This window comes from Zootoca vivipara, chromosome 3, assembly GCF_965207765.1.
Source record: "Zootoca vivipara chromosome 3, rZooViv2.hap1.1, whole genome shotgun sequence".
In the NCBI taxonomy this organism is placed as follows: domain Eukaryota; kingdom Metazoa; phylum Chordata; class Lepidosauria; order Squamata; family Lacertidae; genus Zootoca; species Zootoca vivipara.
Window position 1 is genome coordinate 95077433 of NC_142586.1, and position 26408 is coordinate 95103840.

The following is a 26408-nucleotide window of genomic DNA, read 5'->3' on the forward strand; positions in this document are numbered from 1 at the left end:
ACAGTCAACAGAAGCACACTATGCCCCAAGGACACACTGCCAGTGCCTTATTAACATTTCAGGGCAAGGGCAACCAACCACCACAATGCAGTTCCTAACTTTTACCCACAATGAATGCTTGTGGTAACTAAATGTTTATGTATATATGCTGGATTCTGCCTGTAAGTTCAGGCATCTCGTCTTATGGTCTACATGCTGATCAAACAGGAATCATGCTGTAAAGTGAATGCGTGTCTGCATGGCAAAAGGTGGGCAAGCTTCAGACTTGTCAGATCCACTTTGCCTTTTACTATCAGCTCCCCTCCCCCAAACTTCTACCAAGTAGAAGAGCCAGGTGCAAAAAAAAAAAAAGGGTGCAAGAATTTTAAAATGAGTATGTCTGAGCACATTCTGAGTTTAGGGACATTTCCAAAACTGAACATTTCACACAAAAGTCCCCACGCCCTGGATGGCTTTCTTTATTTTTAGGAGGCTTATTTAGGTGGAAAAGGTTGTTTCGTTATTGCTACTACTGCTGAACTTTCGGGAGTCAGAAACCTGGGCCTGTCTGCAGCTCATGACCCAGAGATCGACCATTAGATCCTGATCTGCCTCCTCTCAATCCTACTGTACAGCCCAGGAGGCTCTTACTGTAGTCTGGCATTCCAAAACTGACAAGGATTTCACTAGCAGTTTATGATAAAACAAAATTATTTTGGCAAGTGATTTATACCCTGCCTTTCAAAAGGTTTCTGGTTTGGCTTACAAAAAGATAGCAATGAAACAAATCTGACCCGCTCTTCCCTTTGCCCCAGGCAGTTACCCTATGTATTCCTTGCAGTGCAGTTTTGCTCTGCTTCTCGGTCTTCAAAGCCCCCAGTTATGGCAGCTTCCTTAAACCTCTTAGCATTCAGCACTCCTTGGATAGAGAATGAAGCTCCAGCATCTGTCAGGAAAGCTGCTCCTCTCTCTCTCACTTCCTGCCTCTGGTATCCTATTTCTCAAGGAGGATATGCACCAGCTTGGTGACATGGGTCAGTGGGCTATTTTTAAGGGCTCCGTAACATCTCACCTGATCGATTACACCTTGGAACTACTGCCCCAAATAGCTACGACTCTTGGCACATCAAGAACTGGAAGTGGCTGTCACTAATGGGGAGAGTTACGTGCAGATGCCAAGAGCTCTGGGTTGACTGTGAAGGGGGAAAGGGTGCATTCCTAGCCTTAGCACAGAACGTTACCGAGGCCTCCTGAAAGAGAAACTCTTTGTGGCACCCATCATATAGACGGCAATACCATAACCTGCAGCAATAACTGACTTCAGAACAGTAAAGGTGGTAGGAGTTTCTTGGTTATGTGGATTTGACATATTGGGCTATTTGCTTCCTAACATTAAGGGAATACATACACTTGCTACCTTTGCAGTCTCCTTCCTTTAAGTACACCCAGCTGCCAGCAGCCTCTGTGTTTCTCTTATAGTGCTATCTCCCACCCCAGTTCCCTGCCAAGAAATAAAAATCCAGGTGCCACTAGAACAATGTTATTACTACAGCCGGAAATGTATATGTTTGCACAACTGCTTAATTAAAAAAATTAAGTATTTGACTATAAATGCAGGGCTCTGGATAAGGTGTTTAAAATTGCCTTTGGCGAAGTCGCCCAACACACCTAAACAAGTTCATTGGCCCCAGCCAATTTTTATTAAAATTGTACAAAATTAAATTACAGGATGTAGTATGAGCTCAGAGGCTTGGAATGTAGACAGACGTCCATGAAAAGTTTGTCTCAGACCACATTTCCTCCAAAAGGGAATGGGTGGAGAAGAAAGTTTAAGTAATTATGCTCTATAAACTCTATAGTGAAGAGACTTGAATTAGAGGAAGTACGAAAGGGAAAGCGAGCAGCACCTGCTCTTTTCCAGGCTTTCAGTATTTGCTGCTCTCTGGTGGCCTAAGAACAGATTTTGAAGAGAAGCCACTGGCTAAAGTGGCAGAGTGAAAAAAACAATAAAAACAACTTCTCTCCATTATAATAGGATATGGAACTGAACATGGTAGCTATTCACAACTATGTTTCATGGGTGTTTATTTAATCATTTATAACCCATTACAAGCAGATCCTCTATGGATGTGTACAGGGTACATTATAATAATCAAGCAAATATTTTGATTTTTATGAATACAGTGGCCCTACTTCTTGGTAAATGTAGGTGGAGATAACCGTGCAGCTTTGCCAACCTGGTGCCCCCAGATGTGTTAGACTAAAATTCCCATTAGCCCCAGTCAGCAAAGAGCAAGGCTCATTGAATACTGCAGAGGTTCTTTTACAGGAAATACACATAGGATTTGACAATGTACGCACACATGCCATATTCACCTAAGTTTCATAAACACCTAGGTTTAAGGATAATCTAGCGTGCAACATTAATCACTCTTACCTGGAGTGGTCTTTGCAGTCGACATATTGAACATGTATATATTGTCATCAGTGCAATTAGCGAATAGGCTGGTACCACTCGAGTCCAAAACAAGACTAGAATAACCTAGAAGAGAAAAAGCTCTATGTCAAATGTACGATAAACAAGTAGCTGCTTCAGAAATCTATAGACAGAGGGAATAAATGGAAACTGCAGCAAAATGGTGCAGTGTGGAATGCTCCCATCCGGAGTCCCACCCAGCTAGCTCCCTCTTTTCCATTCTAGGGTCACAGCAATGCTACAAACGTCTATTCAGCAGGCTGATCATTACCAACCCACACAAGCCACCCACCAGCAGTTCCTCCACTTTCTCTGGATTGAGTTCCAGTTGGTTAGCATTCATCCAGCCCTTCTAAACTGAATTATGTGTTAAAGGATTGGAGTTTGTTGATATCACCCTCTGTATTCCCAGATGACCCCACTCAGAGCCTCCATGTTGATGTTGAAAAGCACGGGGCGGCGGCAATATAGATGCTACGGGATGAAGCAGCAGTCCCCAGACACCATCTACTGGAATCAGTCCTCCAGTAGGAACAGAACCACCAAAGTTCGGTGCCCTTAAACCCTAATCCATGAAGCCTACCCAGAAGGACACCATGGTCAATAGTATTGAAGGCAAGTAGAAGATCCAGGAAAATTAGGACCGTACTCCCCACCCTTCTCTTGGAACAGTGCATCAAAGCTGAAGCCAGATTGACAGATCTAGATGTATCTCACCGTAAAGTGAGAAAGCAAAAGAAGACCTGCTCTTTTGTTTTGAAGGGACTCTGGCTCCCTTCAGTTCTTCAGCACAATGCTAAGACATACCAAGCTTACGAGTGCTGGTCCCAGGGTAGCTGAAAGACCTGGATGGCACTGGATCCTGTCGATATGTGGTGTAGTTCTTGCGCAGGTCCCATACCTTGATTACGCTAAAATTCAAGAGACAGGCCCTCTCAGAACTCCACAGTTCTTTCTCATTTGTAACACACATACCAAGGGGAATGGAATGTTGCAGGAGGGCAAGAGATTGGAGGCGATGCCTTTTCCTTTGGAGCCCTGTGTCAAGATAAGGCATTCCATGCCCCATTGCCTCCCCCTCCCCCACCAATGACTGCATGGGTGGATATTTGCTTAAAAATGTGATCAGCTTATATGGGCACTCACAACTGAATAGGGCAATATGCTGATCCATAGTTTGCTGTGTGTATGTACGCACCCATTCCAGGACAAGGGTAAGAATCAGCTCAACCGTATGCACGTAATCAAGAGCCACCACCTATTTCTTCCCCATCTCCTTTTATCTTATTAGGTAATTTTTTTCTTTCCTGGTAAAAAAATTAACTTGTGGTAAAATGCATCCCCACAGGGAAATGAGGGAGTTTTTGGTGTATTCCACCAAAATACAGTGTGTATTCCAAATTGGCTTTCCATCTTCGCCCTTCACCTGTAAAATATAGCTATATTTCTTACTTGTTTTTTGTTGTTTTAGTACCAGTTTGATGGGCTTGATGTGGGACAAGAGCTAAGGAGGGTTTATTAAAGAATTGCAGCAATTGCTTCCTTACCCATCAACTGCCCCAGCTGAGATTAAGGTGTGTTCATCTTGAAGTAGCACCACTGTCACACTCTGCTGAAAATCCTAGAGAAGGAAGAAATTCTGTCTGAAAACCACAGAAAAATTATGCGAGGTAGTTTCAGCCTTGATTTACCCTAAACATTCCCTGTAAACAGCTTCATTAAGCAGCTTCTCCCTGCTCCCCAATTGCTGCCCTAATATTGACAGAAGGTGGAAACCGAGGCGATGAAGTGGCATAGATGGAATATGCGTTCATGCCCTGAAGCCAGTGATATTCCTACTTATTAACTGCAAGGACTAAGTTTAAGATAGTCTGCAGAGAAGCAAGAGAAAAGGGAAGGAAGGCTATTACATCATCTCGGCTGAAAAACCAGCTGCCTTTGGCACTCCTCAATTGCCACTTAGCAGCAGCCATTCCATCAGGCTTGAACTGTTCCAACCTAGCTGGTTGTTATAAGAACTTGTGTTTGCTTATTGCCCCTCCTCCCTCCGCATTTCTTTTTCCTAATGCATCGTATCATTTTGACTGCAAGCCACAGGGCAGTGACTGTATTAACTACTTATTGCTGGAAGCGTTTTCTGCTAAAGAGCAAAGGAAAGGTAAGGTAAAAGCAGAATGGAAATTAATGTGTGGCAATGGACTGCAGCTCAGTGGTAGAGCATTTGTTTTAAATGCAGACTGTTCGCTCCCTGGAATCGCCAGTTATGAAGGACCAGATACCTGGTGATGTAAAAGACCCCTCTCCACTGGAGATTCTGGAGAGCTGCTGCCAGCCAGAGTTGGCAATGCCAGTCTGGACAAACAAGTAGTCTGACCTGGCATAATGCATGTTCCTAGTAGGCCCAAGCAAAAACATTCCTCTTCCCCCAGACCTTTGGCTGATTAAACAACCTTTTAAAACTGTGTCGGTGTGTGTATTGTTTTGCTTGTTATTTCTGTTTTGATACTGTAATCCGCCCTGCGATCCCCAGATGAAGGGTGGCGAAGAAATTTACTAAATAAATAAATAGCAGATGGGAGAGTGCTACAAATTCAAGATATATGTATGTATATGTATACAATTGGTGTGTGATGCTCCCCGCGGGTGAATGTTCTTTATCTCTTGCTGGAAGCAAGGCTAGCTATTGATAGAGGCTCACGTGGACCTATTTCATTCAATTTGCTCACTCCCCGCCCCCACTCTCCAGTATTTACAACGTCCACAGTTTATTTTCAAGCCAAGGCAAAGCTCAACCTTATGCAGCAGAACATTCTATAAAGCTAGTCTCTTTTCTTTGCACAAGCGGGCGCTGAATGGCCTTCAGCTTCCAAATCCTTACCACTGAGGGAGCGAGTCCTCTCACATTCTGCTTTTTCTTCTTTAGTTTGGATGGAGTCTGCTTGTCTGCTATGTTGTGGGCCCCACTTATTTGCTTCACCTGTCTATAAAATCCATCTGAAAGGCAATTTCAAGAAACAGTATTAAAAGAACCTCTGCTACATGGCAGTTCCACACAGAGAATGAGCTCATAAATAAACTAAATTGGAAGGCTACTATCACACCGCTACAAAGAGGGGGGGGAGTTAGCAATCATTATGAATGCTGCATACCTCAGCCCATATTAAATGAACAACACTGGAATTATAATAGGGTGTACCTTTCTTATTGCACCGTGTGTCCCAAACCATGATGTTTCCATCCCTTCCTCCAGTACAGAACACAGCTGTGGAATATACAGTGCAAAATTATTATTATTAATAATAATAATATTTCTATTCTGCCCTTCATTCAAGGATCACAGGGCAGCTGAACACATACAAAATATGTAACATTGTTGTTTAGTCGTGCCTGACTCTTTGTGACCCCATGGACCAGAGCATGCCATGTTACTATGTAACACAGGTAACAAGCAAAAGACAATATCTCCCTCCCGGTGTTTAAAATACCATTGACTGAGAAGAGAAATAGAAGAGAAACATTTTTACCAGGCACCTAAAGTTATGTAACAAAGGCATCAGGTAAGGCTCCTTGGGGAGGGCATTCTACAAGCGAAGAGCCACCGCAGAAAAGGCCAATTCTCGTGTTGCCACCCTCCAGATCTCTCACAGAGGCGGCATACAAAGATGAGCCCCAAATGATGATTGTGGGCTCCAGGTTGGTTAATATGGAGAGAGACAGTCCCGAGCCATTTAATACTCTCAGAGAGTACAAAATAGTACTCTCAGTTTGAAATTCTGAAACGTTTTTCATATGCAATCCTGCAATTTAATTTAAACTCGGTACAGTGGAACCTCTACTTACGAATTTAATCCGTTCCGAATGCACATTCGTAAGTAGAAACATTCGTAAGTCGAAATGATGTTTCCCATAGGAATGCATTGGGAATGGATTAATTCGTTCCGGAGCCTAGGAAAAATACACTTTAAAAGAGACTTTGAAGACTTTTAAGGCATGGAACCTGCACAGCAACATTACCTTGCAGTGCAGGGAGTGCGGGCGGCGGGGGCGAGGCTGCGGGAGACCGGTTAGTGGTGGCGGTGGGGGCCTGATCCAGCTGTAGGCCGGCTAGTGGCGGCGGCGGGGACCGATTCGGCTGTGGGCGGAGTGTTAAAGGCGGCGTGAGCGGTGGCGGGGCCCAATCCGGCCATGGGCTGAGAGCCAGAGGTGGCGCGAGGCCGCTGTGAGCGGCGGTGGGGCCCGATCCGGCCGCGGGCCGATTGCCAGAGGCGGCGCGAGGCTGCTGGGAGCGGAGCCCGATCCGGCCGTGGGCCGAGCTCCAGAGGCGGCGCGAGGCTGCTGGGAGCAGAGGCGGGGCCCGATTCGGCGGTGGGCCAATCGCCAGAGGCAGCGCGAGGCCGCTATTGGTGGCGGCGGGGCCCGATCCAGCCTTCGGATGTCGAAGAAATTCGCAAGCGCACCCCAATTAGTATCGTTCGTAAGTAGAATTTTTCGTAAGTAGGGTTATTCGTAAGTCGAGGTACCACTGTAATTATTTAGGAGGTATTCTGCATAACAACTTGAGGTTTAAGAAACTTGCTGTTACAAGGAATCTCTAATTCTTTTAACATCATGTTTTGGCTCTGGACTCTATGACATCTCAATTTTATATCTGTTTCTTCACCTGCACCAAGCACTGGGCAGTAGGAGTCCTATTTAGATGGCTGAGAAAGACTAAAAAAACATCCTGAGGGGCTAAGCTGGAATCACTGCCTTTTCATCCCCCAAAGCTCTGAAAAGGACACAATATCACCACAGAAGCAAAGGCATCAAAGGCTGCCAACATACCTAGATGTAACAACATGAGACTTCTACCCCATTTATGCAGGTCTAGCCACAATCTTGTCTATTCAAAGGAAAGGCAAGGATTTCCAAACTTTCCTGATAACACTGGAGCAGCTTTTGAAAAACCAGTGATAAATCTATAGAAAGACTGTAACTCAGTGGCAGAAAACAAGCTTTGCATGAAGCAAGTCTCAGGCTCATTTCCTGGCATTTCCAGCTAACAGGGTCAATTAGCAGATGACCTCAAAAGTGGCGAGATATACTGAAATATAATAAAATAGGAATATTTACCCCTTTCAAATTTAGAGAAAGCAACCGACTTGAGGCTGCACTGGTGCCCTTTGCAGACTCCCAGTAGCTCACTAGTCCGTACATCCCAGACTTTTGCAGTTTGGTCTCCTGAAGCAGTAACCTTAAAAGATGAAGAAGTTAGCTAATCATTGTAGTAAAAGAAAAAGAACAAAGGCAGAGTCCTGTTGCCCTCCAAGACTATAGCTTGTATTGACATGAGCTTTTGAAGGTAAAATATGTTTCCTTTCAGCATAAAAGACACTTTCGACACTCTCAGTGCAAACCTATGGGTGTTTACTCCAGCAAGTTCAAAGGGATTTACTCCCAAGTCTGCATATGATTGTAGCCTTAGAAGGTGGCAGAAACAATATAACTCAGATATGAAAGTGGAAATTTCAAAGGTAACAGAACCACAAATACCAGGCCCCAGTTTGTGGAGTTGTAGCCCACTAAGTTCTACTCAGAGAAGATCCATTGCAATTACTAGACCTAATTGTTAGTTATGTAAATTTCAGCAAATCTACTCTGAATGGTACTGAATGCACTGTGTAAAACATACATACATTATAAGTTGTAAATTTTATATGCAGCTGCTGGGTCAAAGCATGGGATCTAAACTACTACTGTAAAGGCGTTCTGTAAACAGAGAATCAATCCTGAATTTTAGGCAAACAGAAAGATACAGAATCGCATTCATTCATGGATACTGCCCCTTTACATTTTTTTAAAGAATGGCTAACAAAGTCAGCAGATATCCAAAAGGTTAAAAATGCCCCCTACTAATGGCCACCTTCTGTACATCTTCATCTTTAAGAATCCACTTGTGGACAATTCTTTAATAGAGAGATTGCCTCCTTTGGCCTATGAAACAATGATTTACCTGCATATCAGGTAAACCAACTTTTGAAAGTATGAGTGAGGTTACTGGGTCTACTAGTGATCTTATCATAGAAGAGACGGAAAGAACACTGGAATTTGTGACAGCACATATAAAGGGCCAGACAAGGAGGGGATAGTTTTAGCTTACTCACAATTTTATGTTCTCCAGGCACCCAAGCAAGATCAAAAACAGCGTTTGAGTGAGCCTGCCACTCTATTGGGAAAATAGAAGCCTGTGTTAGTTTCAAACAAACAGCTGTTGAAAAACACTGAAACAACTACAATTTACAGTATTGTGTGCACATAACTTTCATACAAACACAACTTCCTCTGTGGTAGAGGGGTTAGCAGGAAGAAACTCCAAGCACAGAGTGATGCATATAAGGCATGAAGGAGGTGGCAAGGAAATAATAATCCTCTCAACTTTTGACCTGCCATCAACCAAGTAAGAAAGCAGTAATGGAAGCAGACATAAGAATTACAATGAAAGGTATGCTATGCTACTTTTTAATTACTGAAGTTCTTGCTCCCAATAACTGCCAATTATTTAATCAATCAAAACACTTTTTTTGTTTACTGCCTATATCAAATAATTCAGCTCATAGTTCCCATCAAGATTTCCCTTTTACCTCTAAAAATCCCCTTGTTACTTTTTTGTGTATGGGTATCGTAGAGCCGAACAAATCCTTCTTCATTTGCAACGGCAAGCACATGCTGCGCATCTGGAGCTGAAAAACAAAGCAGTATTTGTACATCTGAAAACATTTGAAAACATTTTTAAAAGTGCTTTGGATGGTGTGCATCTGTACTGGAATTGTTATAAACATGTTTTTATTGCTATTTGTTTTACCACCTTGGGTTCATGTGGGAGGTAGAATGGAATACAAGTTTAATAAAAAATAATAATAAAAAATATAGCCTCTGCAGGTTTATATGAAAGGCCCAAACATTACAGTATAGCCTTTCTTCACAGAGGAGTTGCTCCAGGCCCTTGATCATTTTGGTTGCCCTTTTCTGCCACACATCAATGTTTACAGATAAAATTCCCCCATACCTGTAGAAAAGGTGCACCCAAAAGGAGGAACGGGCATTCCTGCTTCTCCATATGAAGCATGTTCATCTCCTTTAGTACACTGATAGCACTCCAAAAGATGGTTTAAGGAAAATCTTGGTGGGAGACCTGGAAAAAAAAGATTTTTGGAAAGATAAGCAGTGTTCGAAATTCAGATAAACAAGGTAGGAGCCAAATGGCTCCTTAAACCAGGATTACAGTCGCCAAAACGGAATGCCTGGTTACCATTTTTGTGGCCAGGTGGCTTGAAAATTGTATTTTTCAATACAATTTTTTGGTTCCTGAAATTGATTCTGATTGTGCAGATAAAATATAATGGATAGAATTGTACAGCAAAAAACTGAAAACAGTCAAGATCCAAGGATCCCCAGGCATGCATCCCCAGATGGAGATGTCAAGGTCCTGGGACCCGGGCATCTTCACTTGGTCGCAAGTGGCCGTTTGTTGCTGTTTAGTCAAGTCCGACTCTTTGTGACCCCATGGACCAAAGCACGCCAGGCACTCCTGTCTTCCACTGCATCTCACAGTTTGGTCAAACTGATGTTAGTAGCTTGTTAGTAAGTGGCCAATAACCATGTGCAAAATGCCTGACTATTTTGAATGCTGAAGGTAAGTACCAAAAACTCTGCAAACAAGTTTATAAAACTGCAGCTGACATTTATGCTGTCCTCAGAACTATCTCACTGGTTCTGAGCATCATTCAGATGGTCCATGGCACATCCACGTTAAATAAGTGTAATGATTATTAAATGTATTTTATTGCTTCTTTTATTTATTATTTCCACTGACTGACTTCTGATACTGGACACCCCGAGGTCGGTTAAACTGTTGTCTGGAATGAAATAGTGGGGGGGGGGGGGAGATGAGGAATCAAGATCGCTGGATGTTAAGAGCAGATTCCCCTGCTTAGTTTTGAAGCTCACTGGGTGATCTTGTGGCAAGGCTTGCCCTGCATGGCATAAAGTATAAGAGTCCTTTGGTCATTGAAAATGGGGAATTAAAAATGGATACAACTTATGTATTAAACTGATACACTGCCTTCATCCAAAGATCACAGGGTGGTTTACAGCGTAAAAAATACATGAAAACACATAAAACAAACAAATAACAATCACATTTAAAAGGCCACAGATTGTTTAATTAGCCAAAGACCTGGGAGAAAAGGAATGTTTTTGCCTGGTGCCTAAAGATATGCAGTGAAGGCACCAGGTGAGCATCCCTGGGGAGAGCATTCCACAAACAGGGATCCACCACAGAAAAGGCCCCTTCTTGCGTTGCCACCCTCAGATCCTCTCACAGAGGAGCCACCCGAAGAAGGCCCTCAGATAACGATTGGTCGGTTCCTATGGAGAGAGGCAGACCCTGAGGTCTTGCAGTCCTGAAGCTTTGGAGTCTAAAACCCGCACCTTGAACTGGGCCCAAAAACTGGCAGCCAGTTGCTATCGGCACAGGATTGGTGTAATTTGCTCTTGCCCTAGTGAGCAACCTGGCCGTTGAATTCTGCACCAACTGAAGTTTCCCAACCGTCTTCAAGAGGCAGCCCCAATTAAAAGGGGGGCTCAAGGCAGCACTCGAATTAAAAGGGACGCAGAAGGGGCCTGACCCGCTTTCTGCAAAGGGGAAGTGCGTGGTTTGGCCAAAATTGGGGTGAGGGGGGAAGAGAGGGGCTGTATCCCCCTCCCCCCCCGCGCCATGACTCGAACGCTGGTGAAGCGGCGCAGAGGGAAACGTTGCCTCGGATACTCACCCTGCGGCCCAGCCTGGCAGCGGCGAACGAGAGAACGGCACAGCATGGTAACGACGGCCGCAGCGCACACTCCTGCTCTTTCCCCGCGCAAGGACCACCGGGAGCAGAAGAGCGGCCGGCCCCCTGCTTCGCGACGCTATCTCCCGCCAGCCCGAAGTACGCGCCAAAGTCGCCTCGCGCGTAGCCATTGGACAGCGCAGAGGAATAGACCCCGCCTCCTGCTCGCCATTGGCTTCTCCTTTCCCACCGGCAAGGGTGAGGCCACGCCTCCCGCCGGCTATGAAATTGTAATGGGACCGTTTCTTTCATCAACACGCATGCGTGATAGCGTCCCGCAAACACGTTTCATCCGACCGCTAAGGGAGCGCGACTACGACACGCCTGCGCACTAAAATAGCGGAGGGGAGGTTCCACAGCGCAGGCGCAGCTGACAGTCCGGCGTCTGCACATGCGCAGTGAATGGCCGTTAAACACTGGAAAGAGGGAAGACAAGCGCGTGTGCGCGTCTGTGTGGTGGATAAGTGCTCTCCTCCCCGCCCCCTCCGGGCCTTGGCTGTCATGGCCTCTGCTTCCAAATCCTTCCTCGCCGATGCCGGCTACGGGGAGCAGGAGTTGGACGCCAATTCCGCCCTTATGGAGCTGGATAAAGGTAAGTTGAGAAGCGGCGGCGGTGCCGCAGAGAGAGATGTGCGCATGCGCTGATAGCGGCGCGAGGAAGTCCCGCCCCTTTTGATGGACGGTGGGGAGTTTGAAGGCGGGTTTAGGTTGTGTTTAGATGGTGTCACAAGCCATGCATGGGGATCTGTGAGACTCTAAAAGCTACAGAGAGGCTTGTTGCTCTCCGTTTATCTGAAGAAGTGTGCATGCACACGAAAGCTCATACCAAAATATAAACTTAGTTGGTCTTTAAGGTGCTACTGAAGGAATTTTTTTATTTTGCTTCGACTCAGACCAACACGGCTACCTACCTGTAACTAGAACTCCGTTTAACATGTCATCCTATGCACGCCTGTGCAGAAGTAAGGCCCGTGGAGTTCACTGGGTCAAGCTAGGGATGTGTGAGATTGCAGCGTTGTATTGTGGCACCTTAGTTGGCAAATAGAAGGGGAAGAAATGGAGGCAGTGAGAGATTTTACTTTCTTGGGTTCCATGATCACTGCAGATAGTGACAACAGTCACGAAATTAAAAGACGCCTGCTTCTTGGGAGAAAAGCAATGACAAACCTAGACAGCATCTTAAAAAGCAGAGACATCACCTTGCCGACAAAGGTCCGTATAGTTAAAGCTATGGTTTTCCCAGTAGTAATGTATGGAAGTGAGAGCTGGACCATAAAGAGGGCTGATCGCCGAAGAATTGATGCTTTTGAATTATGGTGCTGGAGGAGACTCTTGAGAGTCCCATGGACTGCAAACCTAGCCATTCTGAAGGAAATCAGCCCTGAGTGCTCACTGGAAGGACAGATCCTGAAGCTGAGGCTCCAATACTTTGGCCACCTCATGAGAAGAGAAGACTCCCTGGAAAAGACCCTGTTGTTGGGAAAGATGGAGGGCACAAGGAGAAGGGACGATAGAGGACGAGATGGTTGGACACTGTTCTTGAAGCTACCAACATGAGTCTGACCAAACTGCAGGAGGCAGTGGAAGACAGGAGTGCCTGGCATGCTCTGGTCCATGGGGTCACGAAGAGTCTGACATGACTAAATGACTAAACAACAATTGTGGCACCTTAAGCTATAACAGCAACTGTTTTATTATAACGTATTTAATGATAGCCCGTTATAATCAACCTTGGTACACTCCATGGCAAAAAATTTCACAGAATTAGATGTGTAGCGGTTGTTTAAGCAGGGCTGCCGCCCACATGGTAACAATCAAGATTTCAGCCACTTACAGTAGCCATCTACAGATAAGGCACCCAAGACCTAATTATCCGAACCGAATCTTGTATTTCTTCATCCCACCTAATGCACATGCCATGAATGAGATGCCTGCTTCTTCCATGGCTGCAGAGCTCCATTTCACAGATAACACAGTCGCCCAGTGGAATTTGTTGTACTATGACAGCTGTTATGTCTGCAAAGGCATACCGGTGTGCCAGATGGGATGATACCTTCCTCCCTCTGTTCTGTTCTGCGGGTTTCCCAACACCCTCCTGAACCAATATGGGGCGGGGGGGAGGGGTGGTGGTGGGGAAAGCCCTGTTATTTAAGTGGAAACCCTTGCTCAGGGCTCCCACTGACAATGTTCGTTCAGTGAATCCTGCCCCCCTCCCAACATGGTGGATTGTTAAGCCTTTTTCACAGTATGTTTATGGCCAGCATCTTAGATGGCTTTAAAAGCAGATTCGACAAATTTATGGAGGGTACAGTTTTCAGTGGCTACTAGGCTCTGTTAGGAGGAAGGGTAGGATATATGAATTATGGTGCTGGAGGAGACTCTTGAGAGTCCCAATTAAGAAGCTATTTTTAATACTTCTTCAAGCTTAAGAGGTGGGTGTGGAACATGAGCTTGGAGAGCAGTATCGTGCCTGTTTCTTGCTAGTAGGCTTCCAATAGGTACAGTGGTACCTCTGGATATAAACGGAATCCCGTACGCATCCAGAGCAGTACTTACTCTGAAGCGCCGAATCTGTGCATGCTCCCTGCGTGATTCAGCGCTTCTGCACACGCGTGTGATGTCATTCAGCGCGCATGCACGAATTGCCAAACCCGGAAGTAACCCATTCCATTACTTCTGGGTTCGGCATATATGTATTCCGTGTCATACGCAACCTGAAGCATACGTAACTAGAGGTATGACTGTCTCTGGTTGGCCACTGTGGGAACACGATTGCTGGACTAGGTGGGTACTGGTACTTTGGTTCAGTCTAGGGGAGCTGCTTTTATATTGCTTGTCAGTTTGCTTCAGTTTTTAAAATCCATAGTTTTTAACTGCTATGGTGGTATTCTTATTTGTCACAGGTCTCCGATCTGGCAAACTGGGGGAGCAGTGTGAAGCAGTTGTACGTTTTCCCAGGCTCTTTCAGAAATACCCATTCCCAATTCTAATTAACTCGGCATTTTTAAAGCTAGCTGATGTTTTCAGAGTGGGGTAAGTAAAATTAGTTTGTTCCTGATTCTTAGTGTTCAAGAAACTGGTGTTTCAATTCAAAGTACTGGCGTTGACTATTTAAAGCCCTTTTATGGTTTAGTGCTAAGATACCTGAATTACCACTATCTCCCATATGAATGTTGCTTTCTCAGTAAGGGGGTCCTCTTGCATGTCTCAAAGATGCCCGCAGTGGATTTGGTGTTCTTTTTCCATTCTTCTTTATCATCTTTCCTGTTGCATGTTTTATTTTGCTGCTTCTGGCCCTTTATCACTGCCTTTAAATGTTATGTTGTAAATATTTGATATTGTTACGTGGTCTGTATTTATGAACTGCTAACTGCCTTAGACCTTTCTAAGAAAGGTAGGGTACAAATCTTGTAGGTAAATAAATAAAATTTGTTTTAAAACAGAAACAACTTCCTGCGGCTGTGTGTTCTGAAAGTTACTCAGCAGAGTGAGAAGCATTTGGAAAAAATCCTGAATGTGGATGAGTTTGTGAAAAGAGTTTTCTCGGTTATTCACAGCAATGATCCAGTTGCTCGAGCGATCACACTCAGGTATGCATGTTTAATGAGCAAGAACCTGCCCAAATGCTATATTCTTCAGAGTACTGTCAATGCAGTAAATGCAGGGCCAATGTACATAGGAAGTTGCCATATACCGAGTGAGGATATTGGTTTGTGTAGCCCAGTACTGTTTATTCTGGCTGCTAAAATATCTTTAGGGTTTTTTCCCCATCTCTGCTAGGGAGTGAACTAGGGACTTCCTTCACAGATGTGTTCTTTCACTGAGTTCTATCTGCCCAAGTCTCGAATTTATCGCATTTGTCATGCATAGAATGGAATGTTCACATTTTCTTTCATCTTTACAAAACACTACCTGGATGACTGCAGATTGATCTTATAGGCATCCTTTTCCTTTATAGCAGGTTCAGTCCCTCTGTTTTATTTTCCAGGATGTTGGGCAGTATGGCATCCATAATTCCAGAAAGGAAGAATGCGCATCACAGTATTCGTCAGAGCTTGGACTCACATGACAATGTAGAGGTTGAAGCTGCTATCTTTGCTGCAGCTAATTTTTCTGCCCAGTCCAAGTAAGTGAAACATCTGGTGTACTTCCATCTTTCCTGAATGTTCAGGTAGTACTTTTTAATTGCATAATGCTTTGCCTGCATTATCTTAGTAATCCTTACAGCAGTCCTATCAGGTAGGTCAGTATTATTTCCCCCATCTTGTAGCTGCGAGGGCAGCCGAACCTGCCTCAGATCACCAGTTTAGTGATTTATACATTTTCATGGTTTTAAAATATTTTTATTTCACTGTCAATCACCCTGAGAGCTAAGATGATGGAGAGGCATATATATTAAGAAAATTAATAAATAGTGAGTTCAGGAAGGGGCCAAGATATAAACTAGGGGCCTCCTGGTTTGTAGCTCAGGCTGCAATTCTGTGGACATGTAGCTGGAAGCAATCCCTACTGAATTCAGTAGAACTTGTGCTGCATATGCTTATGCTGTTAGTTTCTCAGCCATTGTGCAACTCTAGCTTTCACCTGCAACTTCTCTGTATGTGTACATTTTACATTCATTTTGCTTACCCAGATGTGTGAGTTTGTTTCTGTAGTTTGTTCAGTTTGTATGACTGATTTATCCTGCTTCCCCTTTTTGTTCTTGACAGAGATTTTGCTGGCGGGATTTGTAACAAAATCAGTGAAATGATTCAAGGTGTGTACATTTTGTCCAACAAATACCGGTAATGAAAAGCAAAAAATATTTTCTTGTTGTTGTTGTTGTTAAAGGCTATCATATCTTAAGTAACCATTCTTTTGAACTAACCATTCTTTTCTTTTAAAGAAGTGAGTCTTTTTAGTTGTTGGAAGTTGCCCTGAATTCAGTTGCTCCTGAATTCAATGCTCAATCTAAAGACTTGGTTTTAGGAATGCTTTTTCTGTCTTCTTTCCATAGGATTGGATTTTATTTTGATCTGACATGCAGTGTTTTTAATGTTGTCTGTTGGAAGCGTAGTACTTTATTTTAGGAGATGGTGCTATATGTACAGTTGAAACTTTCTTTAGCATTTTCATTTATTTTTCAAATGTTGGTTATGTGATGTGGGTAGCTATGTGGGAAAGCAGCAAGATGTTGCTGATTTGGACTTGAATACAACTAGCATTGGATATTGTTTTTTTTTAAAAAAAATGACTAGATGAGTCTGGTATTTAATTTCACACTTAAGTATTTGTATTACTTGTTAGTGCTATATGAAGTGATATCTGTGTCCATGGTGTGTGGTAGAGTGCCATAAGCAAAAACAACAGGTCTGTACTTTGAGGAGCTTATAGTCTAAATTTCAAGTGGAGTGGAAGTTTTTTTTTTAAAAAAAACACAACACACACCAATCCAGCTGCATGGTCCTTGTTCTGTGACTCTAGTACTGAAATTAGTCATATTACAGTGGTACCTCGACTTACGAATGCCTCGACTTCTGAAGGTTTTGACTTCCGAAGTCCGCTAACCCGAAAATATTTTTGCCGCGCGTGCGTTCTGCGCACGCGCAAAATGGACACTTCGACTTCCGAAGTTTTCGACTTCCGAAGAGCGCCGCGGAATGGATCACCTTTGTAAGTCGAGGTACCACTGTATTTTTATTTGCCCCCAGAGCTATCAATATTCATATTTTATCATAGGCACAACACATGATGCTGCCCCGAAAGTTATTTTTCTTTTCATGTACTAGGTTTAGCCACTCCTGTAGACTTGAAGCTGAAGTTGATCCCCATCCTGCAGCATATGCATCATGATGCTAACCTGGCCTCCAGTGCCCGTCAGTTACTCCAGCAGCTGGTGACATCCTACCCTTCTACCAAGATGGTCATTGTTACTTTACACACCTTTACCTTGCTCGCTGCCTCCTCTTTGGTTGACATTCCCAAGCAGGTAACAGCTACATTTCTGCTGAATATTTTCTTTAAAGTGCTTAGTGTACTCAAGTAAAATTGTCATGGTTCAGTTGAAGGGATCTTATTCAGCCAGACTTCATAGGCTTCATCTGGCCTTTCCCAAATATAGGTAACCCAAGGTCTACCACATTTTGTGTCCATACTTCATTTGTGTAACATTGCAAAATATCCAGATCTTGTCTGCTTAGATGGTATCATGGTGAGTTAAATCTACAGAGCCATCAAAAGCTGTATGTAATTAAGAATTTTGATTGGTTGTTGAAGTTTCTTACAGCTTTAAGGTTATCTCCAAATTTCCCATGACAGAAAGCTATTTGATCCAGCGGAGGCTTCCGTTGGTGGAAAAGTGGAGGTGATTTTCATTTATTTGCCCTTCTTTCTTTTGCTCTCCCTTGCTTATGCAAGGCATCTTTTGGAACAATATGTTGGTGGTGCAAGCAACTCCAAGAGAGGGGGGAAATTTATGAAAAATCTCCTATTCCTTTTGGTTAACTGAAGCCTCTGCTGAATCAAGGAGCTTTCTGTCAGTGGAGAGACTCAGAATCAACCCTTCATGTTCAGGCTTCTCTTTTTATTTGCTTGTACTCGCATGCATGTTGAGAAATACAAGAAAGTAGTCAAAAGTAGTTTAATTTTAAACTCGCTTTCTTACAGATACAGCTCTTGTTGCAATATTTGAAGAATGACCCAAGAGAGGCTGTGAAGAGGCTTGCTATTCAAGATCTAAAGTTACTTGCAAATAAAACCCCACATACATGGAGCAGAGAGAATATTCAGGTATTGTAAACGGTATCATGCTTGTTTTGGAACTGAACCACTAGGCCTTCTTTCAGATAAGACCTGTCAAACTCTTTGTTGTTGACTTCCAAGTAGATCTGCTTAGCATCACGCTCCAGATGTAGGTCTCTGTTCATCATTTTAGAGATGCAACTTTTCGTTTAACAGCTGATTTGCCCACCATGTTTTATAAATAATAGGAGAAGCTTCTAACATTCTGCTTGGAGAAACCTTCCATCACTGCTTCTATACCCTGTAGCATCTCTCATAAAGTGGTGACTCTTCGGGGGTTCCGGTTTCCGCCTGCAGGAATGGCGGACCTGTTTTCCATCTCTCTGACCTTCGTAAGGAATTTGGCGGTTGCTAGGGGAGTAAATGGCAACCCCCTACCCTCTCCGGGGGTTACGGAGAGGGGCCGCTGGCCCGCGATGCCCCCAGACCCACTCCGACTGTTTTTGGAGTGGGGGGAGCTTGGGCTGAGCACTTACGACGGCCAGGACTCCCGGACGCTAATCTGCATGGCGGGGATTTCCATGGTTAAAGAAGATAATTAGGCTTAAATCTATGGACATACTTCAGAAGGAGGGGAAGAAGCGCTGTTTACTGCTGAGAATTTTATGCTGCTGAGCGAGAGGAGTCAAAGAATGTACGGCATCTGGAAGAAGGATTGATGGGGACGGAGCGATAAGGGAAGCAAGTTTTTATTTTTTCTTCATATTGTTGCCTCGTATCTTCCCGGACGCGATGTCCTGGCTTGTTTGGAGTGAAAGAGAAGCAAAAGACTGTGTGAGTTGAACTCTATAGCTGTTGTTACTGAGCATATTTCTTAAAGATGTGAAGTTGCCGATGAGAAAAGCCCCCCCCTAGTCAGACGGAAGGAGTTCTGGACGCGTTCGGAGGATTTATGAGCTGTGACGCACTTTAAATTGGAGCAGCGACCTGAAGCTAAGTTCAGCTATAGGGCAAGGAGATCCATTAATTTACCAAGAGTTCATGGTTGGATGTTTGGGTCTCCTGCCTGAAAAAGCTGTAAATTCTATAAAGATAAATAAATCGTAAATCTTCATGGCTATGAGAGAAAATGAAAGTGATTTGAGCCTTTTAAGATGGCGCTGCTACTCCGTCGCAACAGGGAGCTCCACTAAGAAGATTTATGGGGAGGCTGGACTGATTAACTCACACAGGAGAAAGAACATCTGTGAAACTTCGTTTGACATTTATCTCAGCAGCTGGAACAATCGGATGAAAGTGGAAAACATCTAGGTGACTGTAAGGGGAAGATTTGGAATATTATGAGCTTGGAGGACGATTTGAACTTTAGAAATAAGACGGCAGTGGACAGTTGCGAGGAATTCCCAATTTCTTGAAGCATGGGAACCCAAAAATAAATTATTTAGATGATTTGGCATAACATTCGGTTTGATTGATATATATATGTGTATAATTTGAAATATTGAATGTGATATAATTGGTTTTAATTGGAAAATTAATAAAAATATTTAAAAAAAAAAATAAATAAAGTGGTGACTCTTCATCACACTCCTCCCCGTGCTAAGGTAGAGAAGCTCTGTGCGAGGATTGAGGAACAAGGTGATGAGGTTTCCAAATGTTGCTGGCCTATGGCTCTCATCACCCCTGACCATGTTGAGTGGGACTGTTTTGAACCCCCCCCCCCAAAAAAATCATTCCAGTAGCACCTTAGAGATCAACTAAGCTTGTTATTGGTATGCGCTTTCGTGTGCATGCACACTTATTCAGTTTTGAACCCAGTAACATCTGGAGGGCCACATTCACCAAGATCACTTCACTAAGGTCATTTTTCAAGCACATAATAGACCAATCTTCCATAACAGTAAACTGAGTTTATGTTACGCTCCAGTTTTTTAAATGTATGGTTTTTATTGTATTGTATTTTGGTATTTGCTTCTCTGTCCGTTGCTTTGTGAGTCATTCAGAGAGCCCCTGTTATAGGGCAGTTATATAAAAGGGGCCAATAAATAATAAATAAAAATAATAAACCAATCATTAGCAATTGGTAGGCAGTTTAGAGTAAGGCACCCACAGATAACCACCCACTTGCCACTCAGTCAACTGTACCCTTATAGCAGATTAAAAACAGCCTTTTAGCCTTAGCCAGCCATAACTGGTTTCAGGAGTACAAGTGTTACCAGAAATGCACTTTGGCTTTGGTGTTAATTTGTGTCCCGCCTTTTGATGGGAGTCCCCCACAGGCAGCACACGGCATTAGTAAAATACAAGGGGAAGACATGTGCTTTGGTGTCTTTGCCCTGCTTCTGTCCCTCTTTGTATGTTGATTATCCGTACGTGCCAAAAATATGAACAAGGATGGCCAGATAGCAGTAATAGAAAGAGTAGAGAGATGCAGAAACCTGCCAGGATGAAACTTTTTGGAAAACCATTTCTGCAGGGAAAAGTTTACTTGGAAGAAATGAAATGAGAATTTGTGAGGATTCTGATGATTGGTTGCTTGAACTATAGAAGAAGAGTTTGGATTTGATATCCTGCTTTATCACTACCCAAAGGAGTCTCAAAGCGGCTAACATTCTCCTTTCCCTTCCTCCCCCACAAGCTTGCTTTGTCTTAAGAATCCAGGGCTCCTTTACATTGTGTGTGTGAGGCAGGGGGCGGAGGCTCAAATCTCCAGGCTATTCAGTCTTGTTCAGTTTTGCATCCTTGCCTGCTCTCTGGATCCCTGCCTTCCTTGATACCTTGCCCTTCCTAGAGTGCTGGAACCCAGGACATCAGTGTATTTTCCTGGAGTATCGTTCTATAAAGATTACAAAATTTCCTTGGAAGCACCAGCCTGTTTGTGTTGTTTTGAGAAAACCTTTGATTCTAGGGCTGGGGCCTGCCAGCATGCTCTTCACAGAACTGGATTCTGCAAGATAGAGAAGTGCTTTTAAAACGTTCCCCTGGGGCAGTGTCAGAGCCTTCTGATGCATATTGCTCACACTTAAGAAACATTAAGACATAATGTTTCTTAACATTTGCAGGGCTTGTACAGAAAGTGGGCTGGCAATATGATTGTGTGTCTGCGCTTGGAATGCTATGTGTGCTTCTGGTCGCCTCACCTCAAAAAGTTGTACAATTGGGAAAGGTTCAGAAAAGGACAACCAAGATGATCAGGAGGATAACTCCCTTCTTAGGAAAGGTTGAAGCATTTAGAGAAATGATGACTAAGAAGCGACACGATAGATTTTGAGCAAGGCATGGAGAAAGTGGGCAGAGAAAAGGTTTGCTCCTAAAAGAAGTGGTGACAGCTTTAGACAAATTCATGGAGGACAAGACTATCAATGACTACTAGCCTCAGTTATGATTTACCTCCACCGTCGGAGGCAGTACACTTCTGAATTGAGTTGCATTTGGGTCCCTCTTGCAGGCTTCTCATGTGCATCTGCTAGGCAACTGTGAAAATTGAGGGGTAGATGGGCCCTTGACCTGATCCAACAGAGCTCCTCTTCATTTTGCTGCAGATTTGCTTTGCCCAGAGGTCTCCCATATCCCGGAGTGAGGGAGACCAGTGGTCTCCTATATCCTGGAGTTGCATTACAGTGCAGTGCAGCCAGCCACCTTCTCTTCCCTGGACTTATGCATTCATGGGTGCATCACTGAATTTGTCACAGGAAAGCTATTGAGCAATTTATTTTTTCTCAGAATGGAATTTTCACCTTGCTCTTAACAAATTCACCTTGTCAGTTTCTGTGTAAGTTCTGGTTCTGCCTTTATTCTGATCAGATGTTTAATAAAGAGTTTTGATGGATTGCCTAGTTAACAAATGAATCAATTTTTTTTTTCAAATGCAGCTTTTGATTAAATTTTCACTCCAGATTGACTTTTTCTTATTTGGTACATTAATGAAAAATGCAGCGAGCCATGCAAAAACATGTCAGCCGCTTCAGATGGCTTGACATCATAAATGATAGTGGGGCTTAGGCAATTTGAAGAGAGTTTAGTTGTTGTCCAAATTATCCTTTACGTGCAGCCAGCTAGAAGTGGCTGTTTCCCATTTACTTGACTATGAGCTGCCCACCCCCCACCCCAAACTATCTGCTGAGCTGCTGTATTGTCACAGCATGTTCACAACTATTCAGGAAAAAGCTGGAGCATCTTCTGTAAAGGAAGTAAAAGGTCAATTGGGCTAGAAAAATCCCACTTGGAGCTTAGAGACAGAAGGTGTTAAGTGTGTGTTTTGGGGGAGGGAGAGACTGAGACATGGGTGCTGGCAAGCATGAGGGCTTGGAAATTGTCTGAAAAAGGCCAAGGACCTGCAGAGCAGAGAGTTCAGAGGGAGAGTAGCTGAAGCAAGGGCAGAATAAGAAGTGAGCTGACAAGTAGCGTGGGGCCTACAGATGAAGGAGGCCAAGTCTGAAGTTAAATTAAGAGGGAAATGAAGAAAGGGGAAGCTTAACCTAGAAAGCTGCCTTATGCTGAGTCAGGCCATTGGTCCATCTAGCTCAGTATTGTCCACACTGACTTACAGCAACACTCCAGGATTTCAAGGCAGGGGTCTCTCTTAGCTCTACTTGGAAATGCGAGGCATTGAACTTGGGACCTTCTGCAACCCAAGCAGATGTTGTACTACTGAGCTACCAACCCTTCTCCTTCAGCTGGAGGCAAACCTTACACAGGACCCAAGGACAATGAGAGCTTTGTGGTGTTTGCATGAAAGGAATTTGGAAACTGAGGGGGTCACGGCCAGGGATCTGTACGGCAAGTTCAAGAGCTGGACTGTGCGTTTGAAGTAACTGCCCAAGTCTCTCTAGCTGTAGGCCTCTCATCTTGTAAACATTAGAGCATTTGTTGGGACAGACTAGCTGTTTAGATGAGCACTGTTTTCATTTTGCTCTATTCTTCCATGGCTAATGATGTGAAACAAAGGTACATGTCAGCTGCAATGTTCTTTAATATGGTTTTCTTCCTTTCAGCCATGCTCAGTGATGCGTTGAAACGTTCTAGCAAGAGGTGTTGTGATACAGACAGATGGTGGTATTTTAAATCTCTGCTATTTTCAGTCTAAAGTCAAAGGCTGGAGAGAGAAATAATTGGTGGTGCACCTTCTGCTGACAACCCTGTTTTGCTCTCCCTCACTCCTCACAGTATTGAATTCTGTCAGGTGCTCCTGCCCTATTCTGCAGAACATTTTGATGGCTCCTGATCCCCTGATCAGGACACAGTATAGTGTGACTTGGCTCTTGTTTCAGTTGTCGTTGATCAGAAGTGTTCTGCTAATACTATTTTGCATGTAAGCCATACTAATTCTACTCAAGATCTGTCCAGAAGAACGAGGTGGGGAACAATGTCAAAACATGTGGGCTTTTAGCACTTTGTAGAACTGTATTTGTTTGTTTAAATTTATATCTTGTTCCTTGGTCTCTGTGGTAACTTCTGTCTCTTACATCTTGGATGTTGGCAAATTGGATTTTAAAAAAGCAAAATAATATTAGAATTGGAGCTATCAGCAATGCGCAGGGGAAACTGTTTTAGTGCTCCGGAACATGACAAAGTCTTTTATATTATGGATGCTTATATCATGAATGGATGTTCTGTATTATTTTATTAATACTATTGCCTAATATGAGTTTGTCCCGGCCTTCGACTGGAACAATAAGCTTAAGAAGTCAATAGGAGTATAGCATCTAGATCTAGAGAAGTAATAGTACCACTGTATTCTGCTCTGGTCAGACCTCACCTGGAGTACTGTGTCCACTTCAGGGCACCACAGTTCAAGAAGGATACTGACAAGCTTGAACATGTCCAAAAGAGGGCAACCAAAATAGTCAAAGGCCTGGAAATGATGCCTTATGAGGAACGACTTAGGGAGCTGGGTATGTTTAGCCTGGAGAAGAGAAGGTTAAGGGGTGATATGATAGCCATGTTCAAATATATGAAAGGATGTCATATGGAGGAGAGAGAAAGATTGTTTTCTGCTGCTCCAGAGAAGCGGACACGGAGCAACGGATTCAAACTTCAAGAAAGAAGATTCCACCTAAACATTAGGAAGAACTTCTTGACAGTAAGAGCTGTTCGGCAGTGGAATTTGCTGCCAAGGAGTGTGGTGGAATCTCCTTCTTTGGAGGTCTTTAAGCAGAGGCTTGACAGGCATATGTCAAGAATGCTTTGATGGTGTTTCCTGCTTGGCAGGGGGTTGGACTGGATGGCCCTTGTGGTCTCTTCCAACTCTATGATTCTATGATTCTAAGAAAGGAACAAATACTGATGCAAGTCTTGGAAAGCTGGATTTTCATTTTATTTTGGTTAATATGAAGAGTTAAAAAGGAAAGGATCATGAGAAAATGAAAACATACGAGCTGAATATGTGGGATATGACATGCTTTATTATTTGAATGTGTTTCTGAGTGCTGAATTTGAGCTGGTGTTCAAAGCTGAGCAAATATAACCAACTACCATAGATCTGGGAAGAAGGTAGGGCCTGGGCAATTTAATTTTGTATCTGTGACACGGAAAGAGGGATTCCTGCCTTTGGTCACTATTCTGAAGATTTACTAAAGATTTATATCACTCTTGCAAAATGTCAATAATGTGGTTTCCTGATAGAAAACTAGAGAAAATGCTGCAAAAATGTGAAAGATGACTGCAAGGCTTTAACTTTCTTATAAGGTGTATTCTGACTGCTGAGATCAATATAGTATGGTATTACCTATTTTAGAAGACAATGGCAAACTGATTTATTTATTTACTTTTAACACTACCGTGTTTCTCCAAAAATAAGACACCGTCTTATATTTATTTTTCCTCCCAAAAAAACCACGGTGTCTTATTTTCAGGGGGTGTCTTATTTTTTTAATTAAGTATGGTACAGTTTAACCTACAAGGTTAAACTGCCTATCACTATGCCTTATTTTCGGGGTATGGCTTATTTTTGGGGTATGGCCTATTTTCGGTGTATGGCCTATTTTCGGAGAAACACAGTAGGGGCACAATCAAATTTCACTTTCGTTTTCTCTGTAATTTCTGGTTGTGCATGAATGCAACTCTTTTTCTTTGTGTATGGAAGTTCCAAACGGCTAGCAGAATATTGGGTGTTTTTTCTGTCCAGCTTGTTGTGATGAAAGGAACAAATGTAATTTTTTAGAGAGTTCTGTTAAGCATTGGAGCATTGTGTAGCAATGGCAAGGAAATTCATTAATGAATTGGAGGGGTTCTATTGATGGGTGTAACATGCACAGTTCCATTTAAAATAAAAACAAACCTGGTCTTTCCCCCTTGCCTTAGCTGAACACTCAGCACTTTGTTTTCTGGTATATTGAAAATCTGACTGTCTTCAGAATTCTATTTTGTTCTTAAAGCTTTCCTTTCTCATGGAGGTGGGTGAAACTTTGAAATACATAGGCGCTATCTGCTGAAAAGCCAAAATTAGAACAGATTTGTCTGTGACTTCTTTTGGCCTGCATAGTTTCTTCTCCTTCCCCATACATCTGTCTGTTCCATTAATCTTGCCACTTCCTCCTTCTGCCCTATTTTCCTTTCTTCCACATCCAATCTCTACTCAAGCATCATTAATTCTGTAAAAATCCAAAAATGACAGCTAGAATAGATTATTCTAATCTGATGCCGAAAAAGATGCTTTGCATGCTTTATTCCATGCAGATGCTATCTTATCTAGCTGCTATTTCCCCCCTTTTGTACAGAGGAGAGAAGGTCCTTCCACCATGTCTTGCATCCCCTTTTATTAGGCCACTAGTAAAAAGACCATTTTTCAGAACAAATAAACAAGTCAGTATTTAGTAAGGACTGTTGCTCTAAAAGGAAACTATTTTTTCTATGCCTGTGAAAGTTTGCTATCAGGAAAATAACTTTTGTTGTTTATCAGCAGCAGCAGCTGCTGATACTAGTTAAGGACAGGTAGAGGTGCCCTGTGCTTATTTTTGAGACTTCTATATTCCTTAGGTCAGGCATAGGCAACCTTGGCTCTCCTGATGTTTTGGAACTACAACTCCCATGGTCCCTAGCTAACAGGACCAGTGGTCAGGGATCATGGGAGTTGTAGTTCCAAAACATCTGGAGAGCCAAGGTTGCCTATGCTTGCCTTAGGTTGTGTGGGTTACCAAGACATGTCAGAGACTTTCTCCCTCCTTTCACTTTTTTACCACTGAAGGTGTGTTGCTTAAGTGAGAGAAGCGTTTTGTCAAAAGGGGGCAGGGGCTATAAATGCATTCATTTGTACCTGAACCTTAAATGATGGTGCTTGTTAGTGAATGTTGTGCATAGGATTTTATTCTGCCTCCTGCAGCAGCACAAAGAAAGCTACCAGTGTACTTCATGATGACATTTGATCT

General features: G+C 43.3%; 2 protein-coding genes across 2 annotated transcripts in view; one reads left to right on the forward strand and one right to left on the reverse strand.

The window, feature by feature from the left end:
* Window positions 1-11668, reverse strand: part of DTL (denticleless E3 ubiquitin protein ligase adapter) — a 31313-nt gene extending 19645 nt beyond the window's left edge. The window contains exons 1-10 of the mRNA XM_035111282.3: window positions 11266-11668; window positions 9501-9626; window positions 9076-9174; window positions 8599-8660; window positions 7568-7688; window positions 5652-5717; window positions 5334-5449; window positions 4003-4076; window positions 3263-3366; window positions 2417-2521 (exon numbers count right to left, since the gene is read on the reverse strand). Of these exons, the coding sequence (XP_034967173.2) occupies window positions 2417-2521; window positions 3263-3366; window positions 4003-4076; window positions 5334-5449; window positions 5652-5717; window positions 7568-7688; window positions 8599-8660; window positions 9076-9174; window positions 9501-9626; window positions 11266-11311 (919 nt within the window). The 5' untranslated portion in view covers window positions 11312-11668. The remainder of the gene's footprint in view (window positions 1-2416; window positions 2522-3262; window positions 3367-4002; window positions 4077-5333; window positions 5450-5651; window positions 5718-7567; window positions 7689-8598; window positions 8661-9075; window positions 9175-9500; window positions 9627-11265) is intronic.
* Window positions 11669-11707: 39 nt separating this feature from the next.
* INTS7 (integrator complex subunit 7) overlaps window positions 11708-26408 on the forward strand; it is a 47727-nt gene continuing 33026 nt past the window's right edge. The window contains exons 1-7 of the mRNA XM_035111281.3: window positions 11708-11914; window positions 14226-14355; window positions 14766-14912; window positions 15311-15448; window positions 16032-16078; window positions 17091-17290; window positions 17968-18090. Of these exons, the coding sequence (XP_034967172.2) occupies window positions 11725-11914; window positions 14226-14355; window positions 14766-14912; window positions 15311-15448; window positions 16032-16078; window positions 17091-17290; window positions 17968-18090 (975 nt within the window). The 5' untranslated portion in view covers window positions 11708-11724. The remainder of the gene's footprint in view (window positions 11915-14225; window positions 14356-14765; window positions 14913-15310; window positions 15449-16031; window positions 16079-17090; window positions 17291-17967; window positions 18091-26408) is intronic.